General features: G+C 49.3%; 1 protein-coding gene across 2 annotated transcripts; it reads left to right on the forward strand.

Moving 5' to 3' along the window:
* The first annotated feature begins 346 nt into the window (after positions 1-346).
* On the forward strand, positions 347-20,048 carry Wrap53 (WD repeat containing antisense to TP53). 2 transcript variants are annotated; one of them, XM_041665069.1, is made up of 10 exons: positions 347-931; positions 1,051-1,149; positions 1,871-1,982; positions 17,772-17,860; positions 18,065-18,155; positions 18,262-18,394; positions 18,962-19,170; positions 19,314-19,417; positions 19,548-19,682; positions 19,789-20,048. In XM_041665069.1, the coding sequence occupies exons 1-10, from the start codon at positions 534-536 to the stop codon at positions 20,033-20,035; spliced, it is 1,617 nt and encodes a 538-aa protein (XP_041521003.1). In that variant the 5' UTR covers positions 347-533; the 3' UTR covers positions 20,036-20,048. The 2 variants fall into 2 exon arrangements, with proteins under 2 accessions (XP_041521003.1, XP_041521004.1); XM_041665070.1 differs by having other exon boundaries at positions 19,548-19,677; positions 19,789-20,001.
* Positions 20,049-20,054: the final 6 nt, after the last annotated feature.

Here is a 20,054-nt window from a genome sequence, read left to right on the forward strand (position 1 = left end):
GAGAGAGAAAGGAAATCTTATTTTGAGGTTGCCTGACTCGACAAGAGATTCAAGAGGGGCAAAAATTGTAGAAACCTAAGCACCCTCTGCAGGTCAGGGAGGGTAGGTACCTTAAGAATTATCCCAGCGGACAGTAGGGGGAGCTCATGTACTTTTCGTCGAGACCTAGAGTGATGACTACAACTCCCAGAAGCCTCTAGCGCTTGAGGGTTGGGCAAACTCGTGCCTTCCCGCTTCGCCTCTCCAGAATCTAATCGGGATGCAGAGAGCCAATCGGAAGGTGACCCGACTCCCGCGAGAGCAAGAAGCTGTAGCGGCGCGTAGCGACACCAGGTGCTTTGCTTTCTGCATTGGTTTCCCGGTGTTTGCCCTCAGTTGCGTGGTTCGGCTAACTCTTCCTGGAAGAGAGAGGCAGGCGCGGTGGGTCTCTGTGCCCGGATCCCTGGGAACTTTAATGCCATCTGGTCTCAGCAGCTGATAGCCGGTGCAAACAAGGCTTGCCCGGCCCCTGTCCTCCCCGCTTGCTCTACAGAATGAAGACGTCGGAGGAGCGACCGTCAGCTCCGGATAGCATCCCTTCTGACCAGGCCCCAGCTCCGGTGCCCCAAGGTTCCCCTGTGGATAAAAATACAGACTCCGAACTGTTACCACCGCCTTGCAGTGGAGATGAGCAGTGCCAGATAGCCACAGATTCTGTAGCTGACTCGGTCGTGTGCCCGGAGCCACAACAAGGGGACTCAGTTCCTATCTCCTCCGCTCCCTTGGAAGTAGAGTTCAATACTCCCGGTGAGTTGAGTCCTCGGATCGAGGAGCAAGAACTTTCTGAAAATGTGAGCCATCCTGTAGAAGAAACGAATCAGCCTGCGTTGGAGTCAGGAGAAGCCATGGAAGGTGTGTCTGAAGAACCCGGTCCAGTGGTCGAGGGGGACACGTAAGTGACTCAGGAATCTGAGGACGTTGGACGTGTGGAAACGACAGTCACCAGTCCTCAGCTCCACCCCAGGCCAATTTTGCTCTGACGACCCGTTTATTTCTCCATGTCCTTTCCAGCTTTTGGAGCTACAACTTCTCACAGGTACCCCGATACCTCACTGGTTCCTGGTCCGAGTTCAGCACCCGCTCCGAGAACTTCCTGAAAGGCTGTAAGTGGTAAGTACAACGGGGCGGGGATATGGCCACCTTAGGGATTTTCATTTTAAAACCCACCCATACTTGGCCCATTGTGGTGGGACAATCCTGTAATCTCAACATCTGGGAAATAGAGGAAGGACTGGGAGTTCGAGGTGAGGCAGGAGGGTCTTTGCGTTCAAGGCCAGTCTGGTCTACACAGGGAGTACAGGACAGCCAAGGCTGCACAGAGAAACCCTGTCTCAGAAAAGCATAACAAAACACTAAAAACCCAGACAAACCACAAACTTACCTAGAGGTGCCTAAGGAGTAATAGAATACTGGCGAATACTGAGACTAGGGTTTTTTTTTCCTTCCTTTGCCCTGTCGATCTTTATTTCCATTTCTGGGACTGTGGATTTAGCCTAGTGTGTCCAACATGTGAGCTTGGACCTCACCACTAAGCTACCTCCGAGTCTTATCATCATCAACATTATTTGCTTTATTTTTGATAGGGCCTTACCAAGTTGCACAAACTGGCCTGGGTCTTGAGCTCCTCAGCCTCAGCCTCTCGAGTAGCTGGGGTTATAGATGTGTGCCACCACCCTCCGCATGAGCTTTTGACTGGGTTATAGACACGTGCCATCACCCTCCGCATGAGCTTTTGACTAGCGTTTTCTCAAGGGTGTATGTACTCAGGTAGCCCTAGCCCTAAATCTGGAAATCAGGTCTGCCCAGTTTTCTAATTTTCCTATGTTTTTAGGGCCCCTGACGGTTCCTGTATCTTGACCAATAGTGCCGATAACGTCCTACGGATTTACAACCTGCCCCCGGAACTGTACAGCGAAGGAGAGCCGGTGGAATATGCAGAAATGGTAAGAGGGAGGGCCTGCCTCCGCCCCTTTGCCAGCCCTACACACTAGAGCCCTTCCTGCCAATGAAGACGGCACGTCCACAGGTGACCTGTTCACAGACAGGACGTTCCTTCGCCACGGATGTCATTTAGAGGGAAGTCAGCCTGTTTAGTCAGGAGTCTGTGTTTTCTCTGGTCATGATTTCTGTGACAGTGTGTGTCTAGGTGGTCATCAAGCAGTTAACCGCCTGCTTGGGAGGTGGCTCAGTTGGCACTCGAAGCCCGTGTTCAAGCCCCTGCACTGCATAAACTGGGTGTGTTGGCTTACTCTTGTAATCTCGGCCCTCTGGAGGTGGAGGCAGGAGGATGAATTTGAGGTCATCCTCAACTGCACGGCAAAGCCTAGGCCACTGTGTTTGGGCTGGGCTCTTTCAGAAGTAAATGGCAGATGAAGACTTTGAGATAAGATCTTTTTTTTTTTTTAAATTTTTTTTTAGTATTTATTTATTATTCATACAGTATTCTGTCTGTGTATATGCCTGCAGGCCAGCAGAGGGCACCAGATCTCATTACGGATGGTTGTGAGCCACCATGTGGTTGCTGGGAATTGAACTCAGGACCTTTGGAAGAGCAGTCAGTGCTCTTAACCTCTGAGCCATCTCTCCAGCCCCCTTGAGATAAGATCTTAATGTTAATGTAGAGACGGCTGGCCTCAAAGTAGCCATATAGCCGAGGATGGCCTTGAATCCCTGGTCTGCTGGCTTCACCTGTAAGTGCTTAGGTTGCAGGGATGTAACGCCGTGTTATCACAAGGCTAGGTTGCAGGGATGTAGCACTGCATTTGCACGAGGCCTCATCTCTTTAAGAAACAGGAAAAAAAACTGCTTTGAAGGTAAAAACCAGAAAGTTGAGGGTGACTAGGACATACTGCTTCAGGCTAGGGGTATAGCTCTGTGCCTTTGCATTTACCTAGTATTCAAGAGACCCTTGGTTCAGTTTCCAACACTGCAGAAGACAGCAAAAACTCTGCAGAAGTGGGGTGTCAGGGAACACTCCTTTAATCCCAACACTCAGGAAGCAGAGTCTGACGAGTCTCTTGTGAGTGTGAAGCCAGCCTGGTCTATAGAGTGAGTTCCAGGCTAGCCAGGGGCTACATAGTAAGACCCTGTCTCAAGTCATAAAACAAAAACAGCCTTGCAGAAGCTAGCACTTTAGGAGTACAGGTCAGGGAGGGGCAGTAGAAATGGAGACTCTTTTTTTTTTTTTTGGTTTTTCGAGACAGGGTTTCTCTGTGGCTTTGGAGCTCGTCCTGGAACTAGCTCTGTAGACCAGGCTGGTCTCGAACTCACAGAGATCCGCCTGCCTCTGCCTCCCGAGTGCTGGGATTAAAGGCGTGCGCCACCATCGCCCGGCATGGAGACTCTTTTAAAGATTTATTTTTAAATTTGTATGTGTGTGTGTGTATAACGTGTGTTCATTACCCTTGGAGGTTAGAAGAGGGCATTGGATCCCTGCAGCTGGAGTAATGGTCATCTCAGACTTCTGTCCAGTACTCAGGAGTTTGGGGCCAGCCTGGTCTACATAGTGAGTTCCAGGACAGCTAGGGCTACTAAGCAACACCGTGTCTCCAAAAACAAATCCAACAACAACCAACCAACCCCCTCCCCCAAAAGAAAAAAAAGGAACTTAACTTGGGTCCCCTGGAAGAGCAGTATCTACCTGTTCTTTTTGTTTTGTTTTACTTTGTTTTTTGAGACAGGGTTTCTCTGTGTAGCTCTGACTGCCCTGGGACTCGTTCTGTAGACCAGGCTGACCTTGAACTCACAGAGATCCGCCTGTCTCTGCCTCCCAAGTGCTGGGATTAAAGGGGTGCACAACCACTGTCCAGCCACCTACCCACCCTTAACTCCTAAGACTTCTCTCCAGCCCCGAGAGGTGACATCTAATGCGCAGAAGCCAAGGAGTCCTGATAAGTGGTGCTGAGAGGAGCTAGGAGTCTTTAGAGGGTGACCACAGGGAACACAAGGGACCCAGATAAGAGCACTTCCAGAGGAGAGATGGAGGCAGAAGTCGGTTAAAATGGGTAAGGGAAAAACAATGGGCAATTATTTGGAATTGTGCTATGGAAAGGAAGGGAGCCAAGAAATGTTTGATCACTGATCTACATCTCCAAGCCAGGAAAAGGATCAGTGATAAGAGGGATGTGGGGCCACGGAAGGGGTTGTTAAGTGGTGGTCGTGTGCTAGGGGTGGTCCTACAGAGAGGGAGGAATAGCTGAGATTGTGTCATTTATAAAGAAAAGATTTAGCTGGATGTCCCGGCCAGGGTTTGTAATCCCAGCACTAGGGAGCCTGCCTAGTCTAGTCACATAGTAAGTTCTGGGATAAGTAGCACCCTGTCCTCCATTAACAACTAACCCTGTCCCCTGTTAACAACCAGCACCCCGTTCCCCCCGTTAACAATCAGCACCCTGTTCCCCATTAACCAGCACCCCGCTCCCCTGTTAACAACCAGCATCCCATTCCCCCCATTAACAACTAGTACCCTGTTCCCCGTTTAATCCGCACCCCGTTCCTCCATTAACAACCAGCACCCCATCCCCCAGTTTAACAACCAGCACCCTGTCCCCCTTAACAAATAGCACACTGCCTCCTCCCCCCGTTAGCAAATAGCACACCGCCCCTGTTAACAACCAGCACCCCTTTTCCCCCGTTAACAACCAGCACCCCGTTCCCCCTGTTAACAATCAGCACCCTGTCCCCCTTAACAAATAGCACACCGCCACCTGTTAACAACCAGCATCCCGTTTCCCCTGTTAACAACCAGCATCCCATTTCCCCCGTTAACAATCAGCACCCAGTCCCCTGTTAACAGCTAACCCTGTGCCCATTAACAACTAGCACCTCGTCCCAAACCACTGAAAGAAGGGAAAGATCTCTTTCTAGGCATTGTGTGCACCTGTAATCCCAGCATTTGGGAAGCTGAGGGGGAGAATTGGGAGTTCAAGGTAACATAGGTTATATTCCAAGACTGTGTCTCACAAAACCAAGGGCTGAGTGGTAGTGCTGGGAAGTTTAAGATTGAAGAGCTGGATTGTAGAAACAGTTTCTTCCACCCCCATGCTCCTTGTTGAGCCTCTACCACTAAGCTAAACTGTTAACCTCTTCCTTGTACTACATAGCCACAGTCTTATCAGGAGACCCCAACTCGTGACCTTGTTTAATGCTCTTTTTTGAGACAGGGTATACTTTATAAGGCCTTGGCTGGTGTGAAACTCTCTATGTACAGATGGTTGTGGTCTGCCATGCTACTGGGAATCTAACATAGGCCCTCTAGAGGAGCAGACCATGCTCGGTCACGGAGCCATCTCTGTAGCCCCTTTTTAATATTTTTGAGACAGGGTTTTACTATGGAGCCTTGACTGGAACTCACTGTGTAGACCAGACTGGCCTCAAACTCACAGAGATCCTCCTATGACTGCCTCTGGATTTTCAGCTTCCCCACCAAGATAAGGTCATGTCCCTAGATTGGCCTTGAACTTCGTAAGTAGTTGAAGATAACCTTGAACTCCTGATTCTTTTATACTTATACCCTGCTTGTAAACATAGATTTAAAAAATAAAAACATTTGTGGGTGCTGGGGAGATGGCTCAGCGGTTAAGAGCACTGGCTGCTCTTCCAGAGGACTTGGGTTCAATTCCCAGCACCCACATGGCAGCTCACAACTGTCTGTATCTCCAGTTCCAGGGGATCTGGCACCTCATACAGACATATATGTAAGCAAAACATCAATTCATGTTAAAGAGAGAGAGCCAGGCGATGGTGGCACATTTTTTTAATCCCATTTAATTCCAGCACTTGGAAGGCAGAGGCAGGTGGATCTCTGTGAATTTGAGACCAGCCTGGTCTACAGAGTTCCAGGACAGCCAGGGCTGTTACACAGAATCCTTGTCTTGAAAATAGAGAGAGAGAGAAGAGAAGAGAAGAAGAGAACCTTTGTGTGTATGTATGATCTCTGTGTGTGCCCATTTTGGGACAAGCAGAGGTCAGGAAACAACCCTGGGCATTGATCTTTGCTTTCCATGTCCTTTGGACAGGGTCTCTTGTTCACTGCTACATGTAGCCTGCAGGCTTCTGGGGATTGTCGTGTTTCTACTATCTTGTCATAGTTCTGAGATTCCGGGCAGGAGCTACTGTATCTGCCTAAGTGGGTTGTGGGAGATTGAACTAAGGTCTTTACCCCTGAACAGCCCCCAAACCATTTCTCCACCCTATAAATAGGTTTCTGATGAAACCGAATGGATAATTGTAAAAATGGAGGAGGTGAACTTGATGGTTAGAGGTGGTAGTACCACTTTGGTGGCACAGCCCACTCGTGGCAGATACCAGCTGAGGGGAATGGCTCTAGGTGCTGAGGAAGCAGATCCCCGGCACAGGACAGGCCCACATCGCTTCTTTCAGTAGTCGTTTGTCCAGTGCTTTTGTTCTTCCGGTTTCTGTGTGTCTGGTACATGTTAGGTAGGCACTTGACCACAGAGCTGCAGCCCTGGCCCTCCTCTTCATGTTTTCTGTTGTGTGGTTGTTTTTGTTGTTCAGTTTCAGAGACATTTGAGTTGCGCACATTGATGTTCGCTACATGGCGAGAGAGGGTTGCAGAGAGCATGAAGAGGCTCAGGGACCTCCCTCGTGCAGGGTCTGGCCAGGCTCTGAAAGACAGCAGCAGAGAAGGGAGAGTCACCTCCTCTCAGCCTTGTGGTGGCTCACAGGGACGTAGTCTGCATTTTGTGGTTAGTGTCTCATTGCATCTCTCAGACTGGACTCAAAGCTGGGCATGGTGGCAGAGACAGGTGGATCTCTGTGAGTTTAAGGCCATCCTGGTCTACAAAGCAAGTTCTAGTACAGCCAAGGTTATACAAGGAAACTCTGTCTTGAAAACAAAAAAACAAATCAAACAAACAAAAAAACAAAAAAAATCTGGACTCAGGGGGTCTTTCTGCTTTGGACTCCTCAGTGATAGCGGCTGTAGGCATGTGTCACTCTGCCTGTCGGGGTCAGTGTGCTTTTGTTGAACATTCTGTGAACAGCATATTTTATGTCCTGAGGAGTAGTCAGGCATAAAACAGGCAAAAGTCCTGTCCTTAGGAAGCTTATGTTTTGTGGGAAGAAATAAGTATGAGCCAGGCAGTGGTAGCTCATACCTTTAATCCCAGCACTCGGGAGGCAGAGGCAAGCAGATCTCCATGAGTTCGAGGCCAGCCTGGTCTACAGGAGCTAGTTTCAGGACAGAAAGAAATAGGTATGAAAGAGGCAGCAAAGTAAAATGTTACCTGATAGATGCCACAGAGAAAGTAGAGCAGGGAAGAGCAGCTGGATCCAGCTACAGCGTTAAACCGGGTGATTAGGCCAGGCATAGTGGTGCACACCTTTATTGATTGATTTATTTTTGTAATGTACATGGTGTTTTGCCTGCATGTATGTCTTTGCCATTTGCATGTCTGGTGCTCACAGGTGCCAGAAGAGGACACCAGATCCCTTGGGACTGGAATTACAGATGGTTGTAAGCCACCACATGGGAGGTGGGAATTGAACCCCAGTTCTCTGGAAGAGAACACGTGCATGCTCTTGCCTGCTGAGCCACTTCTCCAGCCCCGCACACTCCTTGGATGCCAGCACAGAAGGCAGAGGCAGGTGGATCTCTGAGCAGGCCAGCCAGGGCTACATGGTGAGGCTTTGTTTAAGACAGCAGTGAAAAGATTACTTGAGGAAGACCTCGCTATTAAGGTGACAGACACCTGAGCAGAGACCTGAAGGAATACAGGGGCGAGTAACAGTGGTATCTGGAAGAGGACAGTGAATTCATAGTTCCTGTGGAAATGAAAGTTTAAGAATGAGAGTAGGGAGGGTTGGAGAGATGATGGCTCAGTAGTTAAGAGCACTGGCTCTTCTTCCCGAGGACCCAGGTTCAATTCCCCGAACTCACATGGCAGCTCACACTAGTCTACATACTCTGGTTTGAGGGATCCGATGCCCTTTTCTGGCCTTCCTTTGCGGGTACCAGGCACACGTGTGGTGCAGAGACATACAGGCAGCCAAAAAACTCATGTACTTTTCCATTTTTTTTCTCCCCCGAGACAGGGTTTGTCTTTGTAGTCCTGGCTGTCCTGGAATTCTCTGTAGAACAGGCTGGCCTTGAACTCACAGAGCTCTGCCTGATTCTGCCTCCCAAGTGGTGGGATTAAACATCTTTAAAAAGATTATAGGCCAGTGAGAGGACCAAGAAGGTCAGAGTGCTTGCTGAGCAATCCTAACACCCGAGTTCAATTCATGCAGCCCATGGTGCAGAGAGAGCTGACCCCTAAAAGTTGTCCTCTGAGCTCCACCATGCACTGTGGTGTGTGTATACCCATGCTTATACATACACCATACACACAGAGCAGCAATAATAAAGACAACAGAAGGATCTGTAGGAAGCAAATGCAGAACCAGGTGGGTAGGTTGCAGAGAATAAGAAAGAAAAGGAAGCCAGCCATGGTGGCATGTGCCATAAACGTAGGGCTTGGGAGGCAGAAGCCAGCCTGGTCTATATAGCGAGTTCTGGGTCATCCAGGGCTGCACAGAGAGGCTCTTTGCCTCCAAAAAATAGGGGAGAATGGAGATGTGGGTTGATATCAATAACTGGAGAGTGTGAAGAGGACAGGGATTTATCCACTTGGTAGACTGTTTGCCTGGCACACAAATCCCTGGGTTTGGTCCCTAGCATTTGATAAAATGGATGTGGTGATTCACATCTGTAACCCCAGCATTAGGGATGGAGGCAGGAGGATCAGAAGGCCAAGTTCACCCTTGTCTAAATAGTGAATCATGGCCTACCTCCAGCTTAAAAGTGAAAAAAACAAAAAACCCAAAACCAAAACAAACAAAAAAGCAACCCGTAGGAAGGTTGAGTCTCCAGGTGAAGTATATACAGAGGAGGGGAGTGAGCCGGAAAGCCATTGCAGCTCAAGAGGGCATGGGATAGCCAGGGCCTGGCAAGTTCTGGAGGGTGAATGGGGTTCCAAGAAGAAGAAAAGAAGGGTGATTTTAGATCCTGGAGTATGAATATTGAAAATCCTTAGCTAAGTAAGGATTTGGGGGAGCTGACAGAGTAATTTAAGACAGATTCGGGAATATGGAATAGCATGTGTGCCAATGTAATGCTAGGTAAGCCGGAAGATGGGCTTCTCTAGTGCCTGGGGATAAGGGATATGTTTGTGCTTGTCTTTTGTTTCTGTGTCTTTTTTTTTTTTTCAAGACAGGGTTTCTTTGTATGTGCGTCACTGTGCTGGAACTTCTTTATACGCTAGGCTGGCCTTGAACTCATAGAGATCCACCTGCCTTTGCCTCCAGAATGCTGGGATTAAAGGCATATATTACCATGCCTGGCTTTTTTTGTTGTTGTTGTTAAGATCTATTTTTTATTTACTTTTCTTTTTCTTTTTCTCTTTTTTTGTCTATTTCTGTATATGTGAGTGCAGGTACCCACAGGGGCCAGGAGAGGGTGTTGGATCCCTGGAACTGCCTGGCATGGGATTGGGAACAGAGCTTACGCAAGAGAGCAGTGTATGCTCTTAACTGCTCAACCATCTTAACTGCTCAACCATCTACCAGCCCTGTTTGTTTTGAGTCAGTCTCCATGTATCCCTGGCTGGCCTGGGACTCTCTGTGTTCCAAGTCAGGCAGAGGTGTCAGTCATATACTGATCCTCTTTGGCCTCACATGTGCTGAGATTGCATGGGACATCTTGACTGACGAATGTTCCTGTGAGTCTTCATGGCTTCCAGAAAGAAGGGTGGCCTGGTGCTAAATGGCTACCCAGATCAGAGGCTACAGATAGGTGAGTTCAGGGAGGAGGTAAAAAGCCCTGGTTCCTAGGCAGACACTGGGGGAGTCTGAAGACCAGGGGCTCTGGTATAGTAGAGAGGCTGCATCAGGCGGGGGTGGTTAGACGCTGGGATATAGGGGCTTGGTTATGGAGAAACAAGGACACTGAGGTGTGGTTAGTTTTCTCCTTGCTGTGACAATATCTTAGAGAGCAACTGAAGGAAGAGTTGCTTTTGGTCACAGTTTGAGGGTATAGTCCATCACTGCAGGGAAGTCATGGCATCGGGCCCCTGTCATCAGTCAGGAAGCACGGAGGTGTGGGAAGCTGGTACTCCACCCTTTTTATCCTTTTTATCCAGCCCAGGAGGACCCAAGCCCATAGAGCGGAACCTCTCCCGTTGAGGGTAGGTCCTGCTATATCAGGTAATCCAGTCCAGAAATCCCCCTCACAGGGGGCTGGAGAGATGGCTCAGTGGTTAAGAGCATTGCCTGCTCTTCCAAAGGTCCTGAGTTCAATTCCCAGCAACCACATGGTGGCTCACAACCATCTGGAATGAGGTCTGGTGCCCTCTTCTGGCCTGCAGGCATACACACAGACAGAACATTGTATACATAATAAATAAATATTTAAAAAAAAAAAAAAAGAAATCCCCCTCACAGACCTGACAGGTTATCTCATAGGTGATCCTAGGTCCTGGCATGTTGATCATCAGCGTTAACTATCACAGTAGAGGCCCTCCGCGTGCCAGCCTGGTAACACATCACCAGAATTGTTGGGTCACCAGAATTCACATAAAGATGGAAGGAGTGAACCAACTTCACAAATTTGTCCTCTGGTTGACTTGTGTGCACTGTGACATAGTGTGTGCACGCTCACACACAGTAATAAACATTGAAAACTATTGGCCATCACAACCCCCTGGGAGTGGAACTGCTTGCCTACCATGCTTGGGGCCTTATGTACACGCATACAGAGAGATGGGAAGGAGAGAGAATAGAGAATGAGATCCTACAGTGGTGGCTCATGCCTAAGAATCTCAGCACTTGGGAGGCTGGGGCAGAAGGGCTGGTGTGAGTTTAAGGCCAGCCTGGGCTGTGTAGTGAGCTTTAAGCCGTTCTGAGCTATAGCCTCAAAACAGAGAACCACCACTGCCTGCCACTTTATAGAACTCAGCCCTTGAACTTCATTGCCATTGTTTCTGAAAGCTGTGTCCAAATACGGGAGTCGATTATGTGCTTGTAATTCTGTAGTACATGGTTTTCTTTCCTGCTTTTTCCTTTCCTTTTTTTTTTCAAAGATTTATTTATTATTTATTATGCATACAATGTTCTATTAACATATACACACCAGAAGAGGCACCAGATCTCATTTTAGATGGTTGTGAGCCTCTATGTGGTTGCTTTGAATTGAACTCAGGACCTCTAGAAGAGCAGCTAGTGCTCTTAACCTCTGAGCCATCTCTCCAACTCCGCTCCTTGCTTTTTCCTTTTTAACAATAATGTACTAAATGTTTCTCACAGTGGTCCAGGCTCCCTAGTTCTTGTGTCTAATGGCGTTTGTTGAGTGCTTTTGGTAGGTTTTGTTGAAAAAACCAAAACAAAACCCTTTTCTTCCCTTTTGGACATTTGGGTTTCTAGGATTCTCCTAGCACACATTATTCTGCAGATTGCCAGCTGGTGTGGTGGCCAGTGCCCGTGGTAGTCTACAGTCAGGAGGCTGAGGCAGGAGGATTGAGAGGTCAGAGCAGCCTGGCTGTGCAGCGCTGTTTCCAGCGGCTTCCTCCTGGTGCTTTAAGTAAGTGGTCTTTTCCTTCCTTCCTCTCTCCCTTTTGTTTCTGGAAGCCCCTTTGTTTTCCTCTCTTCTTCTCCCTCTCTGCTTGTTTGTTTTCTGTGGGTTTTTGTTTTGTTTTGAGACAAGGTCTCACTTTGTAACCCTGACTGGCATGGACCTCAGAGATGGACCTGCCTCTGCCTCCCTAGTGCTGTGGTAAAGACAGACCTGTCTCATCCAGCAGAGAAGCAGAGTCAGGTTCCTCCATGAGATTTTTGTTTGTTTTTCAAGATAGGCTTTACTCTGTAGCTTTGGAACCTGTCCTGGAACTAGCTCTTGTAGACCAGGCTGGCCTCGAACTTACAGAGATCCGCTTGCCTCTGCCTCCTGAGTGCTGGGATTAAAGGCGTGAGCCACCACCGCCCGGCCTTTTCCATGAGATTTTAAAAAACACTTTAGCTCAACAGTCTACACATGTCTCTGTGTAGGTATTTCTCTGTATATTAATGGTTTATGATACAGAAATTGTTTTCAAAATTTTCTTACATCATTACTTTCTTGCGTTTAGCAATATGTGGGTGAAATTGGTCTACTGCAACCTCATTTTTTAAAAGTATTCTCTCTGGCTTTTTCCCCCTACCCCAGTTTTGGGGTTCAAACCCTTGCTTGGTTTTTATACATGTTTGTTAGCCAGAGCTGTGTCGTCACCTGCGACTCCTTTTTTTCAGACTGAGTCTTAGTATCCCAGACTGACCCTGATTGAAGCTGTGCTCATCCTGCCTCAGCCTCCCATGTGTGGAATTACAGGCGTGTGCCGTTAGTTCTAGCTCAGTCCTCTCACTTTTCATGTCTGAGAACTCACTGCTTGCCTCGTGTATGAACACAGTTTGGGAGACAGTTGGTCCTCTGTTCATGCTTCTGGCATCTGTATATCTGCAGGATGGGGGAAGGCTGCGGCTGGGTGTAAAATTAAATAGATAAGTAAATAATAAGCAGAACCCCTGTCCTGAACATGTTTGGAACTTTTCTTCCCTTGTTACTACACTTCCTACACCGCATGAGGCACAGCAACTCTCAATGCGTCATTTACATTTTATTAGTAATGAAAAGTGACCTAGAGATTGGCGCATCTGAGAGGGGGTAGGCTCTGCAGATCCTGCAGCATACACACGGTCTGTAGGACTGACCACAACAGCTTTTGTGTTGTGGGGGAGGGTCCTGGCATCAGCGCCTCTTGGGTACTGAGAGATGACTGAATTCCTGTGTACCTGTGTGAAATAGTTCCCCTCCCTATGCAGTGTCCCCTCTTACTGTCTCCATCTTTTCACAGAGCTTTCTAGAACTCCCACTTGTTCTCACTGCTACTCTGGCCCTCTCCAGAGACCCTTTTCAGAATGGGGGTGGAGGTATCCTCATCCCCCAGGGCCAGAGCTAGGCGATTGTTCTTTTATCCTTGCAAAGTCTGTTCTGATTCTACTTCAGAGGATGTTGGCTTCATAGCCTCTCTGTGTCTCATAAGTCCTCCACCATCTCTGTGGCCTCAGCGATCCAAGCCAGAAACCGGGGTCTCATCCTGTAATCTCCTTCCTACCACTCCACATCGTTACATTAGCAGGTCTCATTAAGCCTGTCTAATCTTTCTAATCGCCCTCTTCACTCCTTAATTCACGATCTAATTATTTTGGGTGCTATGTTACTGCAACAGTGTTGCTGTCTCCATTTGCTCATGAAAACATTACTTACTAGGGCTGGAGAGGTCGCAGGGTGGTTAAGAGTGATCCTGCCCAGGATCTGGGTTCAGTTCTCAGCGCCCACATAATGGCTCCTAACCACCTGTGACTCCAATTCCAGGGGATCAGACGCCCTCTTCTGACCTTGAGCGCTCTAGGCACACATGTGGCATGCATACACGCATGCAGGCAGAGCACTCATACATGTAAAATGAAAGTAAACAAATGAGCAAATCCTTTGCCTGTGATCTTGCCCTGGACGTTGAGAGGACAGTGATGAGCAGGGCCAACAGGACTCTCGCGTTCGGGATGGCAGTGAGGAGCCTGGAGGGCTTGGGAACGTAAAGCAGGGAGGGTGCAGCAGAGGAAGCAGCACCTAGGACCTGGAGGGATTCGATTCTGCCGGAGGAGTCAGTCACAGGGGAGGGGAAGGAATAACACTAAAAACAAAGACCAGTTCTGGAAAGCCTGTGGCTCAGAACATATGGAGTTGCTCTCTCATGAGAGTCAAAGCAGTGGATATTGTGATTGTTTTAAGGAAGTGGGCTGAGATGAGCCTTGGTAGCTGAGGTGATGGAGTCTTTATAAGGGAAAGGGCTACATGGAGTCTCTGGAACATCTTAGCCGGAGAGTGATTCTATGTAGATCCCCAGCTTACTAAGGTCTCGTCCAGCTTGGAGATCGGTGGGTGGTCTGAGAACACTCAGGCTGTTGCAGAGGTGCTACCAAGGAGGCAGTGGCTTGTCATGGGCTATCAGGAGATGACGGAGGGGAGAAAACCGATTCCAGGGAGCCCTGGAGGGGAATTGGCAAACCCTTGTGTTGGGACAGACCTGGAGTAGAAAGGATGACAGTCGAGGATGGGTTTTGTTCTGGTTCGTTTTTCTGCTGTGATTGAGACCAAAGAGCGGCACTGCCTCCTTCCTGGCTGTTCCCAAGCTTATGGTCAGCTATCTTATATGTTCTAGGCTCACCACCTAGAGCAGGCTGCACCCTCCTACATCAACCAGAAAATGCCCACAGGCCTACAGTACCTACAGGGCATCTGTGAAATTCCTCAGTTGAGGTTCCCTTTTCCTTAGTGACTCTAGAGTTCCGTCAGGTTGACAGCTGGAGCAGCTGTAATAGGAGCACAGAGTGGATTTAATAGGAGCACAGAGTGGATTTTCAAGCCGGTGTGGGGCCCCGGAGCAGCAGAGTCTGAGGTGCCTGTGGGATGCGAGTGGAGCTGTGCCCCAGCTGGTCAGCTGTAGGATTCAGGCTGATGGGGCAGGAGATGAAGTCGTGGTTGGTGACGTCAGCAAGTAGCTTACGAAGGATCGGTGTCCATAGTGTGTAAACACTGTGTAAACTGTGGAGAAGAGAACAACCTAGCAGAAAAAAGGCAAAAATGATGGCACGATGGGCCTAAATACAGAGAAGATGAAGCCGCATGTGAGGCTCATCCTAGCGCTTGGGAAACAAAGAGACACAGTAGTTCAAGGCCAACCTTGACAGCCACATAATGAGTTTGAGGCCAACCTGGACTAAGTGAAACCCTATATAGACAAAAATAAAAAATAGCAGGACAAACGGTCTCACCTTCACCCTACAACTGTACGGTATGGATGGAAATCCCAAGTTATGCCATGACGAAACACCATTTCACAGCCAGCAAGCAGAACAGTTTAGCCAAAGGCTGACCGGCCTCCAGCTGTGAGAGTTGCCTGTTTTTTTTCCAGAGCGCTCAGCTCTCTACTCTCAGCAGCTACATCTAAAAGTGCCTGGCGTTCTTTATCTTCCTGGCGTTGCCTGTATTGTTTGTTTTTGTAGTGGTGAGGATCACAGCCAGGACTTTGAGCTACACTCCAGCACAGCACTAAAACTGTCAACTTAAAATGATTTGTTTCTATTGCTGTTGTTTATTAGCGTGTGTGTGATGCGAAGGCATGGGCACAGGTGTGCTTTGGCCTTCATGAGAATCAGGTGACAGGTTTGTGCTCTCCTTTTTTTTTCCCCTCAAGATAGGGTTTTTCTGTGTAACTTTGGAGTCTGTCTTGGAACTCGCTCTATAGACCAGGCTGGCTTGAACTGCCTGTCTCTGCCTCCCGAGTGCTGGGGTTAAAGGTGTGCACCACCACTGCCCAGCTCCTCTCCTGTCTTTACATGGGTTCCAGAGATCAAACTATGGTTGCCAGGTTTGCACCGCACATACCTTTGCCCACTGAACCAACTCAACACCCTCACCTCTATTTTTTTTTTTTTTAAGATTTTTATTTATTATGTACACAGTGTTCAGCCTCCATGTATGCCTGCAAACCAGAAGAGGGCACCAGATCTCAGTACAGAAGGTTGTGAGCCACCATGTGGTTGCTGGGAATTGAACTCAGGACCTCTGGAAGAGCAGTCCGTGCTCTTAACCTCTGAGCCATCTCTCCAGCCCTCTTGTTTTGTTTTTGAGTCAGACTTTCGAGTAGCCCTGGCTGACTTTAAACTTCTTATCCTCCTGCCTATCTCTGGAGTGCTGAGATTCTGGGGTTCCAGGCATGAGCCATTTATTCCTGGTTCAAGCCTAGCGTTTTGTGAATGCTAGGCAAGCAACCCGCCTGCTCAGCCACACCCCAGCCCCTGTGTTCCAGCTTTTGAGGCAGTGTCTAAAAATATATATTTATTTAATCTGCATTGATTTTATTTATTTAGTTTTAATTTCCCCCCCCTGAAACAGGGTTTCTCTGTGTAACAGCTTTGACTCTCCTGGAACTTGCTTTGTAGACAAGGCTGACCTTGAACTCACAGAGATCCGCTTGCCTCTTGCATTGATCTTTTGTTTGAGGTTTGCCTGGTGTACGTGTGTGAGGGTATCAGATCTTGGAGATAGACACAGTTGTTAGCTGCTGTGTGGGGTCTGGGAATTGAACCTGAGCCCCCTGGAAGAGCAGCCAGGGCTCTGGACCACTGAGCCATTTCTCCAGCCCCCCCTTTTTTAAAAAATTTATTATTTTTGCCAGGCATGGTGGCCTGTACCTTTAATCCCAGCAATCCAGATGCAATGGCAGGTGGATCTCTGTGAGTTAGAGACTAGCCTGGTCTACAGAGTGAGTTCCAAGACAGGCTCTGAAGCTACACAGAAACCCAGTCTGGAAGAACAAAAGAAGAAGAAGGCTGGCCTTGATCCACCTAATAAAAGGCAAATGCCTTGGGGCTGGAGAGATGGCTCAGTGGTTAAGAGCATTGCCTGCTCTTCCAAAGGTCCTGAGTTCAATTCCCAGCAACCACATGGTGGCTCACAACCATCTGGAATGAGGTCTGGTGCCCTCTTCTGGCCTGCAGACATACACACAGACAGAACATTGTATACGTAATAAATAAATAAATATTTAAAAAAAAAAAAAGGCAAATGCCTTTATCCACTAAGCCATCTTGCCAGTCCTGACCTGGAATTCTTTAAGTATTCCAAGTTGGTTTTAAACGCACAAGGACTCCTGTCTCTATTCAAGTGCTGGGATTACAGGCAAGAGATACCACACTCTAACCTTTTCTTCAACTGGATAGAAAGGCTATAGGCATTTGCTTGTTTGTGGTAGTAAAGATTAAACCTGGGGCCTGACGCCTGCTAGGCAAGTATTCTCCTACTGAGGTGGGTCCGTGGCCCTTATTTTGCTGTTAAATGTTTGTACATTTCCTGGGGATGGAGCCTGGTTGGTAAACACTTGTCTCACGTGCATGAAGCCCTGGGTTCCTTCCCCAGCAGGGCATAAGCAGGTGTGATAATGCACCTGCAACCCTGTCCCCTGGAGGTGCCAGCAGGGAGCTCAGAAGTTCAAGGCCCATTTGGGATCTGGGAAACCCTGTCTGGGGGGCACAAGTCTAAGATCTGAGTTAGATTTCCAGGACCCCCATGTGGGAAAGGGAGGATGTGTTGTTCCCCGACTTCCACATGTGTGTAGCGTGATGTGTGAGTCGAAAAAGTCTTTGCCGCTGAGCTAAATCCTAAGGTCTGATAATCTTTAAAGTGTAAAATGGCATAGAACCTGCTTGGTTCTTTGTCTCTAGATTAGGGTATTATTTGTGTCTTGTGTAAGTGTTTAAAAAAATTTTATGGCCTGGAGGTGATGGCGCAAGCCTTTAATCTCAGCATTTGGGAGGCAGAGGCAGGTGGATCTCGGTGAGTTTGAGGCCAGCCTGGGCTACCCAGAGAAACCCTGTCTCGAAAAAAAAAAAAACCAGACCAAAAAAAAGCAAACGACGATGACTCTCTCCTGAGATTGAGATTGACCGTGTTCGGTGGCCCTAGCCTGACATCAGAGCCTGCTGCGTTACAAGCTTGGACAGTAAAGACTGCTCTTTCTGTCATCTGCTTCCTTCTCCCTCGGGAGTCCTCCACTGAGTCACAACACCCCCTAGGGGAGGGGCCCAAGCTTTCACCTGTTTTCCCCTGCCAGTGACCCCAGCATTCCCACACCTCTGTCCAGGTTCCTGTCCTTCGAATGGCGGAGGGTGACACCATCTATGATTACTGCTGGTATTCTCAGATGTCCTCCGCCCAGCCAGACACCTCCTAGTAAGTGATGCACGTGATGTCCATCATGTGCCCCTCATCATGCGTTCCCATCATCTCCTTACCCAGCCCACACACCCAGGTTCAAGGAGGCCTCTCCTTAGGCTGCCAGGGCTACCGGGAGGGCGGGGGAAGGTGCTCAGTGTGCCCTCCTGATGAAAGCCGAGAGGGCTGGGTGCCAGGCCTCAGTGTCCGTGTTTCTCTCAGTGTAGCCAGCAGCAGTCGGGAGAACCCGATTCACATCTGGGACGCATTCACTGGAGAACTCCGGGCTTCCTTCCGCGCCTACAACCACCTGGTACCGACTTCCCTGCCCAGCCCCTGTGCTCACTGTAACCCCGCCTTCCTTTTCGGAAGGCAGCTGAAGCTCCGCAGGCCTGTTTGCAGCCCTCTCCTGCCCCTAGGACGAGCTGACAGCTGCCCACTCACTCTGCTTCTCGCCGGATGGTTCCCAACTCTTCTGTGGCTTCAACCGGACCGTGCGAGTCTTCTCCACGTCCAGGCCTGGTAGAGACTGCGAGGTGCGAGCCACGTTTGGTAAGCCTCGGAGGGGGAGGAGATAGAAGAGTGGCACCTGCGAAGGGGCCTTGTGAAGGAGCTGGGGGATTCTTATCCTCCGTCCAAGCCGGGGAGGCACTTGCCAGCTGCAGAGGAGACACCCACTCTGGGCATGGAGGAAGTTCTCCCACGGTCAACCAGTTGGCTAGAAGGCTGGGTTAACTCCTAACCCATCCATGCCTGTCAAATGCGTACTTGGTGCTCTCAAAACCTTGCTAATAGCTAGAAATTATTTTTATTTTATTCTTTTTTTTCAGTGCCTGGGATTGAACCCAGGGTCTTGTATAAGGCAAGCGCTGTGCCACTAAACTTTATGGAACCAAAGGAGGAGGGAGTCCATTTCCTGTAGACCCATAGCTCTCCAGGCCTTCCAGGAGAAAGTGGGAGAGAAGCGGGGAGAGGGGGCCTGAGTGATCTGGGAAGCATCAGAGAACTTCAGATGTGACAGACAGGGTGGGGGGATGAGTCCCTCCTGCATGTCAGCATTGTGGATACAGAGGTACTGCAAACTGCCCTGTGCTAACTGCTCTCTTGTTTCTTCTCCAGCCAAAAAGCAAGGCCAGAGTGGCATCATCTCCTGTCTAGCCTTCAGCCCCTCCCAGCCCCTTTATGCCTGCGGCTCCTATGGCCGGACCATAGGCCTGTATGCCTGTGATGATGGTTCTCCTCTTGCCTTGCTGGGAGGCCACCAAGCGGGTGTCACCCACCTTTGCTTTCACCCCGATGGCAACCTCTTCTTCTCAGGAGCCCGAAAGGTATTGGTCAGAGCCCAAAGCCTATGACTTGGCAGGAACCAATTTAGGGACTCAGGGAGGCTGAGTTGGAGGCAGGGGAGAGAGAGAATGAGAGAATCGGTGGGGGAGGAGAGGGGCACACTTTTGATCCTTGTTGTCTTCAGGATGCTGAACTTCTGTGCTGGGATCTGCGGCAGCCTGGCTATGTCCTGTGGTCTTTGAGTCGGGAAGTGAGCACCAATCAGCGCATCTACTTTGATGTGGACCCGTAAGTGGCTGTGGCTCTTTCCAGGTTCAAGGATGTCTGACAGAGTCTGGCTGCATCCTAGGCCCCCGGGTAGGAATGGCTTTTACCCCCAGAGGGATGCGTCTACCCACAAGCTTCCCTTCCTTCCCAGGAGTGGGCAGTTCCTAGTGAGTGGCAACACCAATGGAGATGTCTCTGTGTGGGACATCCGGGGAGCTCTCAGTGACTGCAAGCTGGAATCTGTGATGACTTTTCTGCCCCAGAAGGACTGCACCAATGGAGTGAGGTCCTCAGTTCACTGGAGGAGCTGGGGTTGGGGAGGAAGGTGGATCCCCCACTCCACGTAGAATCACCCTGGCCTCGGTGCTGACAGATTGTTCTCTCTCCTCTAGCCTTCACCCCAGCTTGCCTCTGCTGGCTACTGCTTCTGGCCAGCGCATGTTTCCGGAGCCCACCAGTAGTGGGGATGAAGGCGAGCCGGAGGTGGATCTTCCCCTGCTGTCTCTATGCCACGCCCATCCTGAATGGCGGCTTCAGCTCTGGTGGTGTGGAGGGGGACCAGACCCCAGTAGCCCTGATGACCACCAAGATGAGAAGGGACAAGGAAGGACAGAGGGCTGTGGGGATGAGTTAATATAAAGATTTTGTATGATGCTGG

This window comes from Microtus oregoni, unplaced genomic scaffold, assembly GCF_018167655.1.
Source record: "Microtus oregoni isolate MIOR12 unplaced genomic scaffold, Mior012 000015F_ref0000493, whole genome shotgun sequence".
Lineage (NCBI taxonomy): Eukaryota > Metazoa > Chordata > Mammalia > Rodentia > Cricetidae > Microtus > Microtus oregoni.